The 21,723-nt window shown below is 37.7% G+C and overlaps 1 protein-coding gene across 5 annotated transcripts in view; it reads right to left on the reverse strand.

Annotated features, from left to right (window-relative positions):
* The window catches only part of Adgrg6 (adhesion G protein-coupled receptor G6), a 139,541-nt gene that overhangs the window by 115,932 nt on the left and 1,886 nt on the right, over positions 1-21,723 (reverse strand). For all 5 annotated transcript variants that reach the window (XM_028861509.2, XM_037200302.1, XM_037200303.1 and 2 more), the window contains exon 2: positions 13,999-14,099. In XM_028861509.2, the coding sequence (XP_028717342.1) occupies positions 13,999-14,099 (101 nt within the window). The remainder of the gene's footprint in view (positions 1-13,998; positions 14,100-21,723) is intronic.

The raw sequence follows: 21,723 nt of genomic DNA on the forward strand, positions 1-21,723 counted from the left end.
TAAAGATTTAACTTAAATGTTGGTAATATGACCCTTAATAATTGATGGTAAGACTCATAAAATAATGGTTTTTACAGTCCCTCTTTTTCATAAATGGAGTTGAAATTTAAAAATGACCAATGATGAGTCAGGGATATGATTTAGACACAACAGAAAACCCTGAGGTCTAATGACTATATCTACCCACAGCAAAAAATGACCTGCCTCTACAAATGATTCAAAATGAACGCAACCTTGCATTTTGGGTTCAAACACTCCTGGTTTCAGCTACAGTTAAGTAATAAATATTGTCTTTTCCCTTGTATCACAAGCAACAATAAAAGTAAGTAAAATATCTTTAACTGTTTTCAGTTGTGGAAAAGCCAAATAAGACTGATTCTTGAGAGAAAATAAGTCCATGGGCTAAGCACCCTGTCTTCTCCAACTTTCTGCCAAGACTCTGTTAAAATACAAATAAAGAACAGTCATTTTGAATCATGAAAGATACACCCATTTCCCTGTTCTCTCATCACATAGATTAGATCCCAAGATACAACTGTATCTTTCATACCTCATAACATGCATATAGTTCAAGGAGAAGAAATCATTTTCCTACTCAGGAGATACAGTCAACGACACTAAGCTATTGTCACAGATCCTAATAGCAAGATATCTGCTGCATACGCTTAATTTTAAGCATGTATGAAATTCACAAAGATGGTCAAATGATAAGATATAAAAGTTGAGCTCCATCTTTTCATAACATTTATCAAAGTTCAAAATTATACCACTTTCATTTGGGGGATTTCTTGCTTTAGACACAATCCATCCTTGCACCACTCATATAAGGTCTTCCAAGTTCACATGTTTTGGTTTTGTTCCTTTTTAACAATCTGGGACATAGATATTAGGAGCTGATGATTATAAGTTCTTATTGTTTGGCTTCCATCAATAGCTCTGTTTTCATTATGTCATCATAATGAAAATAATGACCTTTAGCAATGAGATGCTCTTAGCAGGTGTTCTTCGGAAAATAGACTGTCTTGATTGATCCTTTCAACTCTCTACTTAGCACGAAATGGCTCCAGCCAGTAACCATGGAAGAACAAACAATCCCTCAGTAGCCACTCACCAGGTGCTGAGTCAACGCTAGACTCAGAAATCTCAAGTGTTTGACTGGACTTTCCATTCTGGTTCATCCCTTATATTTGTTGAGTAATTAATCTACTTTACAATGAGATTTGTGGAGTTTTCACAAAGATCATGGCTTTTCAAAAATAAAGATTAATGACTTTATAGTAAACAAATGAAAAACTACTTAATACAGAAAAAAAACAGGTCAAAAGAAAGACAAAAATTGTATACCGCAATAGGGAGTGTTCTTGGGGCATTCCCTTGTAGTTTTTCATTTTAATTAAACTTGACAAACTGCAAATACCTCTCAACCTCATGTAAGGCCAACTAAAAGGCAAAAATCTACCACATAAATGTGAAATGATAACTAAATATAAGAGATATGATGATTATTACATTATTTTGCTAAATACAAGAAAGAAGCTGTGAAAGAAGGGGGTCTCCAAACAGTCATGTGATCACTTGGACTTCCACAGAGCTAGTCACTAGCCTTTGCAGACGTCGTTGGTCCTCACCCCTATAACTATTCATGCCCCCTTTGAATATGTGAATGAGTCTCATCCACACAAATACAATAATGCCACATGTCCCTTTCCTGCTGGCCAAAGGAAAACACTCCAGCAAACAGCAAAGAAGCTGGATTTTAGAAAGCCATTATAATTTACTTCCTTTATTTCCTGTCTGAGCCAGTAAAATACAGATAATTTTGAGGATAATGGAATTCCAATACACTAAACCAGTTCCAAATACATTTTTCTCATCTACTTAATGAGATTTCTTAAGCTGAAGTACAATAGTCATATATATATATATATATATATATATGAATACATACATTATATATGATGAAATTATAAATTTTAAGTGTACTGTTTGATAATTAAATATATTTTCTTGTATTGTTAAGGCAGTAACTACCATTTGGAGCATTCCATCCACCCAGCCTATCTTACTAAGTTCCCTTGCAGTCAGTTGCTCGGTAAAGGCAATGATTTTCTGATTTTATCATTGCACTCTGTGAAACAGAATCACAGAGTTTGTACTCTATGTCCCTTCCTTTGTTCAACACGCCTGAAAGATTCACAGCTCACATGTCCTCAGGTCTCCATAGGTCACTCCACTTGTGCTGAGTAACTCTGTATTTTATGGGAATAATAAAATCTGTTTATCCATTTATAAGTTGGTGGGAATTTAAATAGTTTTCAGCTTGGGATTATAATTTGAAACACGGTGTTATGAAATCCTTGTAAAGCAGGTCTTTTGTCAACAGGGTTTTTGTTTCATTTAGCTAAGTACTCAGTGATACCATAGTGTATGTGTGTATATGTGTGTGTGTGTGTGTGTGTGTGTGTGTGTGTGTGTGACTTAGCAGAAACCACCCCACTCCACTATTGTCTTTTGAGCATACTCTTTCACATTTGAATATGTAGTTCATCAAAGTTACAGTCAGCCCACATCTTCATGAAAAAGAGTAACTTTTGGTATTTTTAATCATAGCCAATCTTGTAAAAATACATTAGTACTTCCAGCTTTTAAGACAAGATTATCATTATTTAAACCAATTTTCTTATCCAAAAATGTTAATTGCTAGAATTAGCTTAGCTAAGCAATATAAATATACATTGTATACATATTCATAAGAACAGAAAATATGCACTGATTTTACATTTTTATGAAATTGATATTTGCTATTAAAAACATTGTTCTGTAAAAAAAGGAAGAAATTGCTGAATGATAAAAACATAGATTGCTATCTTGCTTCAATTCTTATTTTATTCAATTATTTATAACTTAGGCTGTTGTTTTAAAAATAACGCAATTCATAGTTTTATGTCACTTTTTTCTCCCATTATGGTTGATAAGGATAGGGATATTTGTATCTTTGAAAATGTATATGAAATATAATTATTAAAACCTTTCTTTTGGATACTTAAATTTTCTCAATGGGAAACTATTACAACCAGTTTTTTTTAATGACAATCCATATGCTGTGTTATTCTTAGCAGCTTACTTCTAAATACTTTCAAGAAGCTTGAAAGATATTATGGAATTTATTAGTGTTTGAAAATGTGATATGATACTAATATATATTTACAGAAAAATTAAAATATCCAGCTGATGGGCCTCCTCTGGACCCTGTGTGCAAAGTTCATGGTGTCTTCAGCAAAAGGGATTTACCTTCCACTACTGGGGGGCAACCAAGTGCAGCAGTGATAACCTATAAAGCTTTGGTAGTCTCTTGGACAGCTCTGACCATCAACTTAAAAAAAGAATTCTTGGTCTGGTGTTGGGTTTTTTTGTTAGATCGTCTATGGCTTCTGGGAAATTTTCATTTAAAACATAAATGAATATTTATACACAAACATACATGCGTTATAGGTATTTTAGGTACATAGCTGACAGTTTGATTCCTTATAACTTTTTCAGACACTCTTACTGTTATTTTACCCTCCTTCATTTATTCAGTATGTATCCCTTCTCCTCCCTAATTACAGGCCTTTCTAGTTCCCCATCTTCCCCTCAGATCACTTGTACTCTGCTATTTCCCTCTTTAATGCACCCTGCTCCCACAATAATTCCATTTTTCTTTCTTGGTTCCTGTAGTTATTCCAGGCTATGCACTCACATCTGAAGATTCAGAGCTAGGAGCCTCAGATGAGAGAGAACATGCAATCTTGTCTTTCTAGGTCTGAGTTATCTCATTCAATCTGATCTTTTCTAGTTCTTCCTATTTACCTGCAAATTTCATGATCTAATTTTTATTAACAACTAAATAGTATTCCAGAAGATACAGCCATGAAGTCTCACCAGCATGGCTGTCTAAACATTACCTGAACACCAACAGACAGCTAACATGAATGGAAGAAGGCTCACCCCTACACAAAATACTAAAATCAACTAAGGGAGACTGAGAGCAGGAGAAATAGTCTTCCCCAGAGTAGAGCACACCAATTAGTTATCTGATACCAAATGGTCATCTCTGTAAACATATACATACAATTAACAGATTGAGAAGGCTGTTTTATATACATAAACAATTAAAGAAAAAGAGGTCATGAATTTGAAAAAGAGCAAATGGGTTGGTACATAGAAGGGTTTATATGGAGGAAAGGAAAAGAAGAAATGATGTAATTATATTATAACCTCAAATTTTTTAATTATTTTTAAAAGATTAGAGTATAACACAGCAAATCAACTCACAGAATCCTTTCTCAACTTACTAGAGAATTTCAAATAGAGGCATGTCATATTTATTTACTGAATAAAATGGAATGGAAGCATTTAAAAAAATATTTAGGCAGGAGTATACTTTGGTCCAAACTGACCTAGACCTAGTATTTTCCTGCTTTAGCCTCTCAACATCATCAGTTATGCTTACCTATGAAGCCTTATTTCTGCAGCTCTTCCTCCTATGTCTAGAAAATCTTTTTCAATGCATCTACATTTGCACTAGCCCATTCCCCCACCTGGATTCACCCTTCTCCAATGTCACATCCAGTCTTGTGCTTCTCACTTTCTGTTACCAGTGAAGGTCAAGTTGACACTTGGTGGATACAATCCACTCCCATGGCAGCAGTTTTACAGTCAGTCAATTCAATTGAAAAAAAAAAATCATTAGAATGCTCAATGATGCAGGCATAAGAATTTTAAATGTTTCATCCATAGCCCTTACTGGAAGGCCATTTTATATTATCCTTCTGTGCAAACTTTTCTGAGATATTTTGTCATCAATTGATGTCATGTAAATCACACTCTAGTAATAAAGCACATGTCAGCCTAGCTCCTGCTCTTATGTCTCCTGTCAGTCTCCCTATTAGGTTAGGATTTAACTCTGCAGAGCTAGGAAAAGAAGCATGAAAAGAAGGAAGGGAGAGAGGGGAGAAAACGGGAAAGACAGGAGAGAGGAAGGAAAGGAAGATGGATCTCAAAGACGATGATATTATGATAAAGCCTCTAGCTTTTAAAATTTATGATTGTCAATATTAACTCTGAAACTTCAATAAGAGTGGGGGAAGGGGGAGACTTTGATTAAGTACACCTAACTTTTAGATAAACTAAGTTTCATCTTGCTAGGAGAAATACAAAATCTCAATATAGCAGCTTGGAAAGTAACCCAGTTCCTTTGGAGCAGGTTTACTGGACATATCCCCAGTGGTGGAACCATCTACATAGCATTACATTTGCATATGGACACCACCTTAGAATAGAAGAAATGACTTAACATCCATTGAATCCTTTCTTCTGACAAGGCTCCAGAAGAGGCAGGCCTGTCTAATATGCCAGTATAATACACGCAAACATGAGTTGGGAAAGGAGAAGTAACAAGCATCAAACCACACACCAGCTATGACACCAGGCCCTATAAAAAATGAAAATCAAAGGTACTGCATCATCTTAACATAGCCTACTAGAGAAAAACCCCATGGCCTAGTTTTGGTTGAAATGTTGAGGCTTCACTGGTACTGAAACAGAAACTTTGTGGTCATGACTTTCTCCCAAACAACAGATTTTTCAAGTCACCATTCTCAAGAGATGAGATTGGAGTCTAAATAGAAAGCTAATACTTCTGTAGAGCCAGCCAGAAAGCAACAGGCACACACAATTTGACTAGGAGAATTCAAGGAGATGGAGGTATAACACAAGGGTAGATTATCTTTAAAGGCCTAGCTTTCTTCTTCTAGCACTATTACTATAGCCAGTGGTACCCCCTTGATCAGAGAAACCTCATTTCCCATCTTTAATTTTGTTCAGTAAGGCCACAACTCATCACTCTCAGCAGAGGCCAGTATCAATGGTGCATGATATACACAATGTCTGTGCATACAGTTGATGGATAAGCAAATGAGAGGGAAGGACAGAAGAATCTAAGGACACACACAAAAGCAGGGAATAACGTGGAGTCCTGATTGAAGTTCTTTCCCTTTTTCTGGATCTGTCTTTTAGTTTCATGATAGTCTTTAAAGTTTTAGTCAGGGAAAGGATCTTCTAAAGGGGCAGTTGAGTATATGACGAGCATTTGTCTATTCTTCGGCTTGTCTAAAACTAAGAATAACATCTAGTATAATCACATGGTTAATGAAAAGTACCTGATTATTTAAATGGGTTGACTCATGCTCTTCATTAGCTTCCAGAGCAAATGGACTCTGTTTTTCTAAACTAGAGGCACCAGGCTTGAAGTAGAATGTGTGAGAGGGTGCATCACCTTGGATTCACAGTAGTTTAATTTTTGAAGAAAAAATTGTACTTATTTCTAAAGCAGATCATTTCTAAGCAACAAGCTTGGGTGAAATTGATTTGGAAATGATTACAAGTCAAGATATTTTGACATAAATACATAATAAGTTGAACAATCTTCTTAACAAAATCTTACAAATGATTGAAAATAGCTTTGGGATTCTTTTTTTCCTTAAAGCAAGAAAATGAGCTTCAACTACAAAGTCAGTATATTACATAGCTCCTATTGCACTAATTCATTGCTCCTGGATTGTGTGCTTTAGAAGAAGGTTAAAGCTGGTCTAAGCTGATGACAGGAAAATCCATGTAGAAACCAAAAGCCTTGTTTTTTTTCCAGGCATTAAACTGTTGTAGCTCAATGGTGGGCAAAGGGTATTTATGTGACTTCATCACCCATCATGGATTGAGTATATTTTCTCATTTAAACCACCAATGTTCTTCCTTTAAACTGTGTTTGCTTTTTAAAACCTGGACTGTGTTTTTCTCTCTTTGGTTCCTTTCCACTTACTCTTTTCCACATTCTTTACTTCCTGTAAGCCATGATATTACAGCTTCAATGAGGACAGTGTCAAAAGCAAAGTCGAGAGTTTGCCAAGCTTATTTTGTGCAAGAAAGTTACCTGTCTGTCCATCTCTAGCACTAGTTCGTTGGACAAAATGATACAATAAAACTGAACAAAATGACACTTCAGAGAAAGTTCTGAAATAAAACAAATATGTGTCTTCATACAGAAAACACCATCTGCATAACTCACACACTTAATAGCTGGTGAGTGGGCCAAAGCCGTGCTCAAGGCTCCTAGCACTAGCTCCTTCCAATGGGAGTTTCCCTCCTGTGCCACCCGATGATAGGGAATGGGAACAGCAGCTGATTTTATTTTCTTGGTAACCAATTGTTAAGAGAGTTGTATGGAACTTTCAGCAGCATCTATCTGGGTTGAGATTTGCTCTTTAGGATAAATGTCTTCCAAATGACTACTTTTCATCTACAGCCATATATACAACCCTGAACACACCAATCTTCTCAAAATGGCCACTTTACAATATCTAGATCACCTTCTTATTCCTATTAATTTTACTATTCCAGAGCATCATTTCAGTTGTGTGTGTGTGTGTGTGCGCGCGCGCGCGTGCGGGTAGAAGCCAGAGGTTGATGTCTGCTGTCTTCCTCAACTATGGCCTACCTTACTTTTTGACAAAGTGTCACCCACTAAACCTGGAGCTCACGGGTTTGGCTAGACTTACTGACCAGAAAGTCCCAGAAAATCCTCCTGCCTCTGCCTCCCAAGCATTGGAATTACAAACAGGCACCTCCATATTCAGCTTTTCTCTGAGTGCTGGGAATCCAAATTCAAGTCTTCCTGACTTTGCAGCAAACACCTTACCACAAGTCATCTCCTTAGGCTTCATTTCCTTTAATGTCAATAAGCTTTTTGTTTAAAAATGAGTCAAAATTGAGGTTTCAGATTTGCTTTTTCTTTATGGGAAAATCCAGAAACTGAGTAGGCACTTCAGTAATCATTTCCTTCTTTTAATAGTTCTCTGTACTTGAAACATTGAAACACCAGCCATCAGTGAAATAGGTAGACTTTATGTGATTGCCTGTTTTGGTGCCTATTTAATTAATCTGTCAGTGGAAGCAGGTCAAGAGGTTAGGAAGGGACTGATATTTTTCATATACTTTACATACTGCCAATAAAAGCCAATGATCTTTGTAGTGTACTATGCAAACTTTTCCAGGCGACTGTAGAACAGTGGGAGGCATAGCCCTCCACTGCTGTTTAGAGTCCCTCCCAAAGCTCGACTTGAACAAAATGACAGCCATGCAGTGTCTGGTATTTTTCTAATTCATTAGATGTGGCTTGTGATTCATTCACTGCTTTTGTCCTTTGGGTCCTGGGGAAATTATGAACCAACCGATGCTGGAAATGATCTTGTTATCCCATAGGGAAGCGATGCTCACCTTGCAGGGACATGCTTTCTGCACATCCCACAACTTCAGCTGTTCTCACATCATGCCCCTTCTTGACTACTTCACTTGCACTGTGTAGCTTCACACTTAGGCTGCAGAAAAGCTTCTAGCCATAGTTTTCTCAGAGAGTCTCCTCAGCTTGGCTGAGAGGGGAAAGTTCCCTGCCATGGTTAGGGTTCTGGCCTCTGAAGAAGCCCCTGCTCCAAGTTAATGAGGTACATCTCCTCACTCCTGCCCTTGAACCAAGCTCTCAGTCACTCTTCATTTTAGGCAGCTTAGAGTTTCTAGGAGCTCAGTTTTCACTGTGAGCAGAGTCTGCACACAGAGCTGGGGTGTATCAATCATGAAGCAGCAAGCTGGAAGCACCGTGTCATGCTTTAAGAGGAAATAAAATGCGCGTCTTAGAAGAACAGAAGGTGTTGAGTATGGTTTCATAGTATATATAAGTCTCTCCATGTAATTGTACAATGTTAAATTTTACTTAAACTAAAGAAGGACAAAATAAATATTTCTCTATAAAAAAAATGAGTCAAAATTGATACACAAAAGCAAATATTTTGTTCCTGATAGGAAAGGCATCCACACTTGCCGGTGTACCCCCCTTCACACACACACACACACACACACACACACACACACACACACACACACACACAAGATATGGTACAGAGCTTACTATAGGCAGAGAGAGCCCTGGAATATTTCTTGGATGGCTGGAGACTTACCCATGCCCTGACTCCTCTGGTCTAGATAGAGTTCTATATATGTGATGTGCCAGGCATGGCCTGAGCAGGGAAAGGAGGATTCTATGCCAGTATCCCTTTCTCCATAACACCAGCTATGTCGTGTTGGTCTCTCTGGAGACTCCATCCTACTAGTTATCCACTAGGGACTGTCACTACAGTAAGAAATAAGTCACTCCCATTGCATGTTTAAGTAGCTGACTTTGAAACCTCTCCTGTAGGATTTCCTCTTTGACGTCATCAGAGTTCACTTTCTAGGCTTTATTTATTCAATCACACTGGCTCTTTTCACTGAGGCCTTGGATAGGAAAATGGTCCTCCCAGTCCTTTTGTGGAAAACGTCTAAAAGAGAGTCAGACCATCGTGCCAGTGACCAAAACATGCATACACTTCAACATATGTATCAGTGTCTGCAAAAGCATTTAATCACTCAATGTATACACTAAGACTAAAATGGCTTAAATTTTTGCAGTTTTATAAAATGATTATTTCCCTGGATATTTTTTATTTAATCTTGAAATATGTATGCTATCGGTTTACTATCAATGCAGACTTCAGTGCAATAGATAGTAGATTGTGGTTGCTCATTCTGTGATCATGAAAACATTAACACTCAGGTAACAACAGAAAGCATACAGTTTGTCATCTGTCCAATCAGCTTACTTCTAGAGCTTATGTTGTCCACTGGTGCAGAAAGTACCCAGCATTTGGGGCCAAATTTACTTTCATAATTACTTCTCCCTTCTGTAGTTGATGTCTCATGGATGTCAGAACTCCAACCTGCTGATACCACTGATTTTCAGGGGAGAAGGGAGGCGCCTTCCTCAGTGCTCATGACTAAGTCTGGCTTTTGGTTGCTTAGGAATTCCTTGGCTCATGGCTGTTTGTTCCGTACTCTACTTGAAGCCATAATTTCTGCCTACTTTTATATCACTATTTATCTTCAGAGTCATAGAGCGTCATGCATAAAAAGAAGTTATTATCTGAAACATTTCTAAGAATCTTCAAGTGAAGAAAGAGTAACAGTTAGGTGACTCAGAAAATTAGTCATGTGCTTAAACAGTCATTTTGTCCAGTTTTGGGGTGGCTCTTAAAAAAAAAGAAAACAACAAAATTCATTAAGCTTTTTTCCAATTGATGAATGAATCCATGGTCACTGTAAAGACAAAGCATTTGAGGCAGTGAGATGTCTCAGAGAAAAATGACAGTTGGTCATGCCTGGTAACATGAGTTTGACCTCCAAGACCCACACAGTGGAAGAAGAGAACAGATTCTCACAAAGTAGCCTTTGATCTCCACATGTCTTTCTTCTACCATGTACAAAAAAATTTAATTATTTTTTTATTCCACAAGTTTATAAACATTGTCATCTCCCTTCCCTGAGAGAGTACTCATTTTGAAAGCTTGATGTAGTTTGCTTCATGTTTAATTATGTTTATGAAGTAATACAAACATACCAATATAAAATGCCCCAATTCTGTAATAGTACCCATTGGAATGTGGGATAATTTCATATTCCTCTATAATCTGATTTCTAATTACACATTATTATCTCAGACAAGTCATTATAGTAAACCAATATGCATGGTTTTAACCTCATTGTTTTAAAGAGCTGTGCAGTATTTCATGGTGTGAATGTAAAATAATTCATATAACCATTACCTTGTTGATGATTAGCATTTTCCAATTTCATGTTATTACATTAATACACTAACACACATATCCACACATGCACTTCAAAATTTTTATAGGACAGACAACTACATGTAGAAGTGGTATCCAAAGACAGCATACACATTCTTTAGTTTTATAACATATTTTCCAGTCACTTTGATGAAAGTTGTTTTCCCAACACCTTCAGTTTTGCTGGAAGTTGTCAAATATTCAAACTTTGGTAAGATAGTATGTAAACAAGGTTCATTTGTTGTTTGAATTTTTAATTATGTGGGACCAGTTATGTTGTAGTTCTTATTAAAATTACATTCATCACTAGTCAAGAGACAATGAGTTGCTTTTCATATACTACTTTCAATAATTGCTTTTTCCATGAAAACACATTGTTAATCTACCTACTAGAACTCTTGACATTGCCTTTCTGTTACATAAAGTATGGATGTTATTAGAATTAAACTATAAGAGTTTAACTTTAATCACCTGAACTGTCACTTGTAACAGTCTAAAGAGATCTGTCAATCATCCATCCTAACTATTACAATCAAACTAGCAAAACATTTGCAATTAAAAGATTCTAATAGGTATAGATTACCATTAAGGGTAATAGGAAATAATGAGAGTGGAGACCCTCTGAATTTGGAGTTAGCAAGACATCATCTCATAGAGCAGAAGCTCCCAACCTGTGGATTGCAATCCCTTTGATGAGTGCAACGACCCTTTCACAGGGATCACCTAAGACCACTGGAAAACCCAGATATTTACATTACAATTCATAACAGCAGCAAAATTGCAGTTATGAAGTGGCAATGGAAATAACTTTATGGTTGGGGGTCGCCACAACATGAGGAACTATAATAAAGGCTCACAGCCTTAGGAAGGGTGAGAACCACTGTGCTAGAGGAACAATCACACAGGCAGGAGCATGAAAAGAAGCAAGTCTGTTCTCAGAGAGAACATGGGGATCCAGGAAAGAGAGGGTAAAGTTCAAGAATAGAGAGATGTGTGTCTAAGGAACAGGGAGGGTTGAGAGAAGTTAGGGTAGTGTGGTGGGTTGTAGAGGCTGACAAGAAAACAGACATGGAACTTTGCGCGGGGGATGGAGATTACTGTTTACACATGTGGAATTTGAGAAGTATTCTAAACCCAAGGAGAAGTCATCAGCAACTGGAAGAGTGACTCTACAATCCAAGAGTGAAGATGAGGACTTAGGAGACATTAGCATCAACATGCCATTAAAAGCCCACCCACCCCCAACCTGAGATGGTCTAGTCATATCCAAAGGCAGAAAAGGTTGGAATGTGCACATAAGAAACAGAGTTATGCACTAAATGTTCTCTTCAAATACAGTGTCAAGCTGACTTCTGCAAATGGCAAGACTGAAAGTTACGTTCTCTAAGGTGTAATCTGAATCATTTTAAAAGTGAGTTTCTTTTAAGGAACACCACTGACGAGTTAATACAAAAGGCAGAAATTTCATATCCAAATGTCCCTAATAACCTCTAGCGTGGGGAGTTCAGGCATTTGTGTGTGAATCTGTGGCGCATTAAGTAAGAGAAGGGTAGAGAAAAGCAAATACAAACCCCTCAGAACTGAGAAATTGTATTTGATGCACTCTGTGGGCAAGTCAATATAGATGTTTATTAAAAGAATGGACACTTGAGGTTAGAGAGTAACTGATTGCCTTGTCCCAGATGTGGATGCCTCCTAACGGCCTGCACCCTCTAGGTTTCTCTAGCCTTAGCCCAGCGCAGCCGGCCTGGTTGGCTTACTTTAATTTATTTCAAAGTATATGTTTCATTTCACTTATTCAAAAGACAAAAATTCAGGAATGTGCATCCGTCAATTAAAACGATGACATGTAAAATACAAAAGCCCAATTTGAGGTATGCTGGTTTGCAGAAATGTTCAAAGTTTACAAATGCATGAGCTCACAGAAACGAAAGTAAACAGACCTCAACTAATTTTCACCTCATAATTTATCTTACATCATCCAACTGGTTCTTGAAAAACCACTTTGAAGGTTAAGAAATAGTTCAGCACTATACATCACAGAAATTCCATCTACGTCTTACTTTCAGATCTCTTTAAAGCACTTTCTTTTGGCAATGACTAAGGAACAGAAAGACTGACTTTACACAGATATTCTAGAGAACATGCACAAGAATGCACCCAGAAATCAGCTTTGTTTTTTGAAAACTTAAAAAAAAAAAAAAAAATGCCAGGAATTTTCCAAGCAAGTAGCTGAAAATGCTTTAAACACTTGGCGACTTGGAAAACAGCCTTTGTATACTGAAAACAAGTTGTGTATCTTGATTCATGAGTAAGCAATTTTGGTGAATAAGCTACTTCAAAGATTCTTTGAACGTATCATTTATAACAGACACAGTAATATGGAACTGATAACTCCCGATTAAATCTTAAGTCATGATCACATGAAAATTAAATAGTTACTTTCTTAATTGACAATTTGGCTCATTTTAATGGAAAAATATAACAAAGTGAATTTATCAAGAGAAAATAAAGAGTTAAACACAGTGAACTTAATAGAAAATCAAACAAGGTGGCAATTTCCTTTAAAACGTCCATATGTCACAGTCTAGGTGGTTTACTTGTGTAACTATTTATAGAAAATTTAATTTTCAACATCCAGAGAATCCTATTTCAAAGATTAGGAAAAACTTCAATTACAAGAAAATAAGTGTTCTAATTATTTTTTTTAAAAAAAAACTGTAAATAAAATGAACTTTTTCTTACCAAATAGTCTAAATAAACTGTGAGCTAAAAGGCATCATTTCAGATTCCCTCAATGAAAATTATAAAATCCAAATTACAAAAAGTTAGTCAAATCAGGATCAAAGAAAATGGCTAAGTTTGCATTTTCTGTAAATGTTGACATGAAAACTTGCAAGGAGAAGTAGGTGCAGTCTATTTATCAACAGAGGAAACAACCAGTGTTTCTTCCCTGTCTGTTATGTGGTTATCTCGTCACTCACTATGGGCTAAATCAACAAATAAAATGAGAAGGAAAACAGCAAAGATTAAAAAATAAATAAACAAACTCATTCGGAAACAAAACAATGATGGCTGTGATAGAATTCACACAGGATGGGGAGAAGACGGAGACCAGAGACCAAAGAAAAAAACCAGAAGAATGGCCATAAGGGAGAGGGGAATGTAACTGATAAACAATGTTTTACGAAGATGCACACTTCCAAAGAAGGGAGTGAAATCATTACCAATCCGGCTTTGAAGAGATTCCTACCTGAGCGAGGAATACAAACACTCCACACAGCACACAGGAGCAGAAGGGCACTGGGCTTCCATCTCCAATGGCAGCACCTCATCCCCCGTGCACCAACCATCCTACAATTAATGACAGAAAGTCACAGTCAGGTCAAGGACAGGGATTCTTCAGTAAGGCATTACAACAAATAATGCAAAGTGTGATTCCCAGCAGGGACTGAATATAGAAAAAAATTATTCTTGTTTTCTCTTTCTTTCTTTTTTTGTTTTGTTTTGTTTTTCGAGACAGGGTTTCTCTGTGTAGCTTTGGCACCTTTCCTGGAACTCACTCTGTAGACCAGGCTGGCCTCGAACTCACAGAGATCCGCCTGCCTCTGCTTCCCGAGTGCTGGGATTAAAGACGTGTGCCACCACTGCCCAGCTAGTCTTATTTTCAAATAAAGAACTTAACATATAAGGGATAGAACCCAGGAGCATGAAGCAGGTGGCCTCAGCCATGTCCACAGGAGAGTCTTCAAAGATAGCTAAGGACCAAATCATCCCCTTCAAGCAAGAGAGAAAGAAATCCAGGGACTAGGTGGTTAGTAAAGTGCTTGGTGGGCAAGCCTAGAGACCTGAGTTCAGATCTCCAGCACCCCTGTAACAAGCCAGGCAGTGCCTGGAGTCCCAGTGCTGAGGAGATGGAGACAGGAAGACCTTGACCTGCAAGACTGGCCCAGTGAGGGAGCTTCAAGGTCAGTGGCAGATTTAAAAAATGACATGGATAGTGATTAAGGATGACACAGGATGCTGACCCCTGGCTTCCACAGGCATTTGCACACACATGTACAAACATGAACACACATACCCCCTACACACACACACACACACACACACACACACACACACACACACACAAATTCATCCATTTTATTTTATTTATTACCTATACACTTAGTACAGGTCCAAATTTGAATTCTCTATTTAACAATCCCTGGGGCCTTCTGTCTCCTGTCTGTCTCTTGTATGAGTCAGAATCTGAGGCTGTCTTGTGAATCTGATTGTTCTTGTGACTGCTTCTGTCCCTGAGTCTGCCTATGTCTGTGTCTGACTAGTGTGTGTGTGTGTGTGTGTGTGTGTGTGAAGTCTGTGTGTCTGATGTGTCTGAGTACGAGCAGCATCTGGCCCTACTGAACAGCAGGGGAAGCATCACATGGGGAAGGAATGGGATACTTTACAGAAATCTTTAACAAAGTTTTAAAAGGGATTAAGTCATAGGCTCCAGCTGACCCCAAGTGACCCAGACAATGAAAACCATTATCAACCAATATCCATACATGGTGGCTTTCAGCTTTGATGATAGATTTTAGGAAGTTGCTTCCAACTTGTGGTATTTGCTGTTTTCAGCAAATGATACATGTGTATTGTTCTGGGCCCGGGCATGGAGGAATCCGTAAGTTAAGACTTCAGCGCTGCATTAGCTTGGGTTGTGAAAGTCAATTACAAAGGAAATCCAAGGCAAGTAAGGTTGGTGTTTTACATTGTTCTCTTAAAAGCAGGTTAAACAAACAGGCTGAGCATACAGTAGGATAGCAGCCCTAAGTATTAAGTGACCCCAAGGTCTGTCATTAACTCTGGCTATGAGGTCCAGCTGAAGTTCCAGTGTTCTGGAATGAAAGAGGTATTTTCAAAATACAGCATCACCACACACTTGTTTGTACCTTCCTTACAAGAATACATATGGTTGGTGTTTTCTTAATGAAGATGGGTAAATATTCAAATAATTCTATGAATAAAGCACAGCTCTTTAAGAAATGAACCTATTTCAACTTTGCCCTCTGCAGCATAAGCAGTCATGTATGTACATCTAATAGATAATTATATTGTTCTCCTCTGTATTGTTTTAGATCTTTTTTGTGGGAGTTATTGTTTTAGATCTTAAGAAAATGTTTTCATGTTATAACATTTCTTGTCAGAGGGTAACATTTAAAATAAAATAAAATTTCTCTTCTTCTCTAAAATGAAGCAACTAAAGCATTAACATGCCAAAGAAAAAAATGAACCCACTATATATAACAATACCTTTCTGTTTTTTTTAAATGGTTAGTAATCACCAAGTAGTTCAAAAACTACTAAGTAATGTTAGATGCAGGTGAAAACCTTCAATATTTGTGTATAGCAAATTGTGTTATCATTTTCCATTTTAAAGTGACATTTATTTATTGTGTGTTTGTGTATGTCTGCACACACAGGCAAGTAGCGGTCAGAGGACAACTTCTGGGTGCTAGTTTTCCCCTTTCATCATGTGGGTCCCAGGGATCAAACACTTGGGTCATGAGACTTAGTGTCAAATGCCTTTACCCGGTTGGTAACCCGTCTTGCTGGACCAGTAGTGTCATATCTCCATTGAAAGATGTATTTCCTAAAGAAAGGAGTCAATGTTACCATGGCTCACAACAGATTTCGTTGAGGCAGCATCGTTAAAAGAGGAAAGCCTGTGAAGGATGCAATAAGCATAAAAGCCATTTGTTCAAAGGGACCATAAAAGGACTGGTACTGAGGGGAGGCAGGGGCAAGCAGGCAAGCATTGAAACTATGGGAAGAAATCACCAGGTCTTAAAATCCCCGAAGAGACAGTAAAGTCGCAATTACAACCGGAAAGTAATTTTATTTCGAGAATGACAGCAAGATACTTTCTTAAACCCTAAAGTCTGTTTACATGGGTAAAGTGTGTAACACTAAATGAGAAGTCAAGAAGACACTCAGATGAGACAACATACATGGAAGGATTCCTGTACTTGCCTTAAGAATACATTTTGAATCTCCTTTTTTTTTATGTTGGAGACAATGTTATATCAAAGAAAACATGGATTATAGTAAAACAGGTCTGGGTTTGCTACCTAGGGCTGGTGCAGTCCCAAAATTTTATTTGACCTGTTGTATCTGTGTGTCACCTGAAAAGAACAGCAGTGCACCTAGCCCATAGAGCCACTGACTGGTATCTTCAAAATAAGACGATGTCTTCAAAAGCCAGTACCTGATACCTCACAAGCATTCCATAAATAACAGCTGTGATCATAATTACTGTCATGCCCCGCATGTGAGTGTCTATTCTACCCACTGTATAATAAAAGGAAGACACTTAAACAATAACAGATGATAGGCTTAATCTTTTATGCCAACATCCATCGAGTGACTCTGGGGCCACTTCAGGGATCACCTGGGAGCAAGATAAACTTATTCATGCCTGCTATGAGTGGATACATTTTATGTAGTGCCTGAAGTTCACGTCACAGTTGTGCACTCCACATTCTACAAGTTCCAGCTATAGGTAGCTGTCCATTGGGAATTTCTAAACTAAGACAAGATTAAGACCAGAAGAGGATTTTTTGGTATGGAAATCATGTTCCCAGGTATTTTCATCCAATATATTCGAAGTTAAAAGCACTTACCAATTCAGAAGAACATATTTGAGTAAGCAATAATATTAATGGGTACGGACTCTGGAATGGCCAAGGCTTATGTCTTGCTCCTCTGTTGATTGTATGGTTTGGGGGATGGGCACTTTGGGGGACTTGTAAACTGTCAGCCTTGTCACTTTTGTGCAAATGGGCCACTACCACCCAGAAAGAACTGCTGCCTCTAGCTCAGTCAGCAGGGGCTTTCACAAGAAGCAACTATATGGTCTGTCACAGAGAAAAGTCACTTCTTTGGAAGAATGGGCCTGTTTCCTATTGACGTTGTATGAATGAAGTGTTCCCCATTCATAATGGGGATGAATCAGCTGTGCTTCTAAAACAAAAGAACAATTACACATTCAAAGAAGTTTAGAGAGCTGCAAATCCAAAAGATGATGTCTAGCTCATGATTTTCACAGAAGAAGAAATTGAGGTCCAACAGAATCAAAAAGAACAAACAGAGCTGGCTGCCAGCCTTTCTAAGAGCTGCATGTCACCCTCCCAGCTTCTTACCCTGTGTCATAAGGAGATTCCCCTCCATCAACATGTGAGCAATGTCCCCTCTCTTAAATTCACACATGCTCTCAGACAGAAGCACACTCCTTAGCCTGGATACCAAACACCGTTTATTTTCCATGCAACTTCTTGAATATAAAAGGTTCTCACATTTAGGGACTCTACAACTGATCCTTGAGTTGTTTTACCAAAGCTGCCTGCAATCCTATGAGGCCATAGCTGCAAAGGAAGACCAGGGCTTGACACATTCCAGGACTCAAGACTCCATCACTTTAGACACAAAGAGAGCAAGAACAGAGTAAGCACTTAGAACATAACATAAACCATGTGACATGCCAACTTTCATCTACTTTTCTGTTTACTGAAGAACAGAAACAAATAAATTTAGAACAGGGAAAAGAAAGCACTGTGGGTCTTCTCAGGGGATCACTTAGCAAAGATACATCCCTGAAATTTAAACAACTTTCTCAGAAGAATGGAAAATCCCAAACAGGGTTACTAAGGTTCTAAACAGGGACTTCAACTCGGTACAGGCTTGATCACGGTCTCATAGCTCAACCAAGGAGAACAGAAACAGTTTTTCAAGATTTACTTTGCTTTTTATTTATGCGTCTCTGTCTTTGTGTGTATATGCCAGGTGCATGTGGGTACCTATGGAGCTCAGAAGAGGGTGTGTGTTGGATGCTTTAGAATTGGGGTCACAAGTGGTTTGAGCCACCTGATGTGGATAATGAAATGGGGATCTGGTCATCTGGAGGAACAGCAAGTGCTCTTAACCACTGAGTCATCTCTCCAGCCTCCAAGAAACATATTTTAAAGGAAAGTGGAGTCATAGCCTTGTATAATTTGAAAAGAATCATTTTCATTCTGTGGATAAACCTACTATCTCACAGATGAGAAAATAAGAGATTAACCTACTTGCCCGGCTTTCAGAATCAGCAGTCGGACCCAAACACTTTGTGTCCCTGGGTTTCCATTCCAGCTGTCCTTTGTGAGGACTGGTTTACCTCTACTGCAACCCTATATCAAAACAATAGGCTACAAAATACAATATGCTTGAGCCCCATTTCAGAAAGCTTTGGAGAACAAATACATTTCCCAGGAATTGGTTGAGCTAGGGATGTAAGAACTGGTGGACGTGACTTTAAACTGAACAAAACATTTTCAAAGCCTACCATTTCCTATCATTTCTAGTGGTTCACCCAACGTCACAATTTCAAGTGAAGTTAGTCAAGACATTTGGAAATTAATAGAGAGGTTAACAGGATATTAGTCCTACTAATAGAAACAGTCAGAATTCACGTCCTTGACCATATTCCTACTGTGTTTCTATGACAAATCTTTTCCTAAAAGGGTTTGGAAGTGGCAGAGAAGACCCTGAGAGTTTACAGGAATGAAAACGAACAGTAATTCAACGTATTCGAACCTCTTAGAACAGCATTTCTTCTTTCAGTGAAAGGTCATGTTCCTGAAACTCAGCAATGTGTAAAAGAGAGAGTGTGCTATCCTGTTACTGAACTCAGACCCTTTCATTAGGCTGGCTTACCTCCACGACAAAAATCTCACTTACTGTTCAGGTCTTCACAAAGCTTGCCTTATTTGAACACGAATATGCATGACTGACTCATACCATAAATTCAACTTGAGAACTTATACAAATGCACACACACACACACACACACACACACACACACAGGGCAGGGGAGCTGTACATACAGGCACAAACACATGAGTGCAGGCACATATAGGCATTGAATAAACCTGGGAAAGAGAGAGAGCTGTAATTTATCAACGTTGTATTTTTAGTTTGCTCTGTAGTTCTGTAAAATGTTCTCAGTGAAAAATTAGCCAAAGAATATATATGGGATAGTGTCATATTTTTTACAACTATAATTGGACCTACAATTATCTTAAAACTCTTCAATGAGAAAGTAAACTGTTAAGCCTTGATATGGGCAACTAAATTTCAGAAGATTCTGAAAAAGATGAAATTGTAGGAGAGCAGGGCATAGGGAAAGATCCAACCAATGAGGCTGTTGTTTACAATATACAACTCTTGGAAATAGGATACTCAGTTGTTCTTTGTATTTTTTACTATTTACTTTGTGTGTGTGTGTGTGTGTGTGTGTGTGTGTGTGTGTGTGTGTCTATGTGTGTGTATGAGCACTTGTGTGTAGGTGCCCTTGGAGACCAGAAGAGGGTGTTGGACCCTGTAGAGCTGCAGGTACAGGTGATTATGAGCTGCCCATCTATCTAACTGAGGGCTGGGAACTGAACTCCTGACCTCTTCAAGAGCAGTAAGGCTCCTCAGTGCTGGTCCATCTCTCCAAGCCCCTTTTGTATTTTTCTTTTTTATCCTTTGAAACTTCTTTGTAGGTTTACAATTATTTAAAAAAAAAACTTAAATGCACTCACAATATCCACGGGGGGGGGGGGATGCCAATGCTGCCACCCACACTGTGAGTGGCACTGCTTTGATCTCTGTCAGCTGACAGAAGTGTCTCTCTTGGATTTCCTTTATTTGGATTGGCAGGACCAAGTCATATACATACTTTTCTATTACAGTATAAATATTTTTCTTTCTGATTGTGTTTTTTAACCAATTTTATCATAAACATGTAAGCTTTCACTATATCAGCCATCTTGTAAATAATCTTGAAAGGCATTCCAAAGAATTCCACTCTGCATAAAAGGGAGGTAAGATGATTCCAGGTAGCCACACTCGTTATCCTGGACTTCTTAGTTGGAGTTGGTAAATCCTTTAAATGTTAGCATTTCCACCAAGAAGTGTGCATTATAATATCATCTAGCATGGATAAGGTAATGATGTCATCCAACTAGGAATAAACATGGAAATATACATCTTATCACAAATACTACACACACTTTCTATTTAGTCTAAGTACTAGATGTCTCTAGAAACTTCCATTCCTTTCATCAGACATGTAAATTCTATATGACATGTGGACAGTTAGAAATAAGACTGCGTCCAAAGACATTATCATCAGTTTATTTTTAATATAGAAATGAAATGTCTCTCAATTCATTATTTCCAGAAATCATAGTAACCCTTCAGTCAGGCAGTAACTGCTATGAGCTTCTAATATTTCCCATAAGCAAACAGACAATAGCCTCATTCACCATTCACACTGGACAGGCACAATGTCCTGTAACTTATATAAGCCATAAGTAGAACAGTAGCTTCATGCACTGTGAGATCAACAAAAGCCATCCTCCCTAAATCTTCTGAAATTCTCGGAGCATTCAAAACATGCAGCTGTTGCAACTCCTAAGTATATTTATAAAGTCTATAAGTTCAAAATGTGACTGTAACAATAAACAAGTTTGTTCTCCACAAGGAAGAGACAACCAAGACATTTAAGTAGCCTGTGTATTTTTATTTACTCAATTAAAATTTTTAAAGTGTAGTTATTGTTTACCATTTCAACGAAATAATAGGAATATTTACCTTGGGCAGATTATCACTATCTCCATGTATTCTAACTTGCCCATCAGTTAAAAAGGGTCAAAACATCTCAAACCATTGCACAAAAAATATGCATAATAATCTTGAAAGACACAGAAAAAAATTCCATCAAAAGAATTCAGTAAAGAAATTTAAATCAAAATTAAAAGCCTTAGATGACTGTTTATTCATGATTCCATCCAAGAAGGCATAAACTTAATCATGCCAAATTCAAGTGGATTAAATAATTTAATTGCATTATCAAGAAAAATTTACATTACCTGTTGATCAGTTTTACATCCTTTACTTTTAAAAAAGGTATTCA

Source organism: Peromyscus leucopus, chromosome 8a (genome assembly GCF_004664715.2).
Source record: "Peromyscus leucopus breed LL Stock chromosome 8a, UCI_PerLeu_2.1, whole genome shotgun sequence".
NCBI classification, from domain to species: Eukaryota; Metazoa; Chordata; class Mammalia; order Rodentia; family Cricetidae; genus Peromyscus; species Peromyscus leucopus.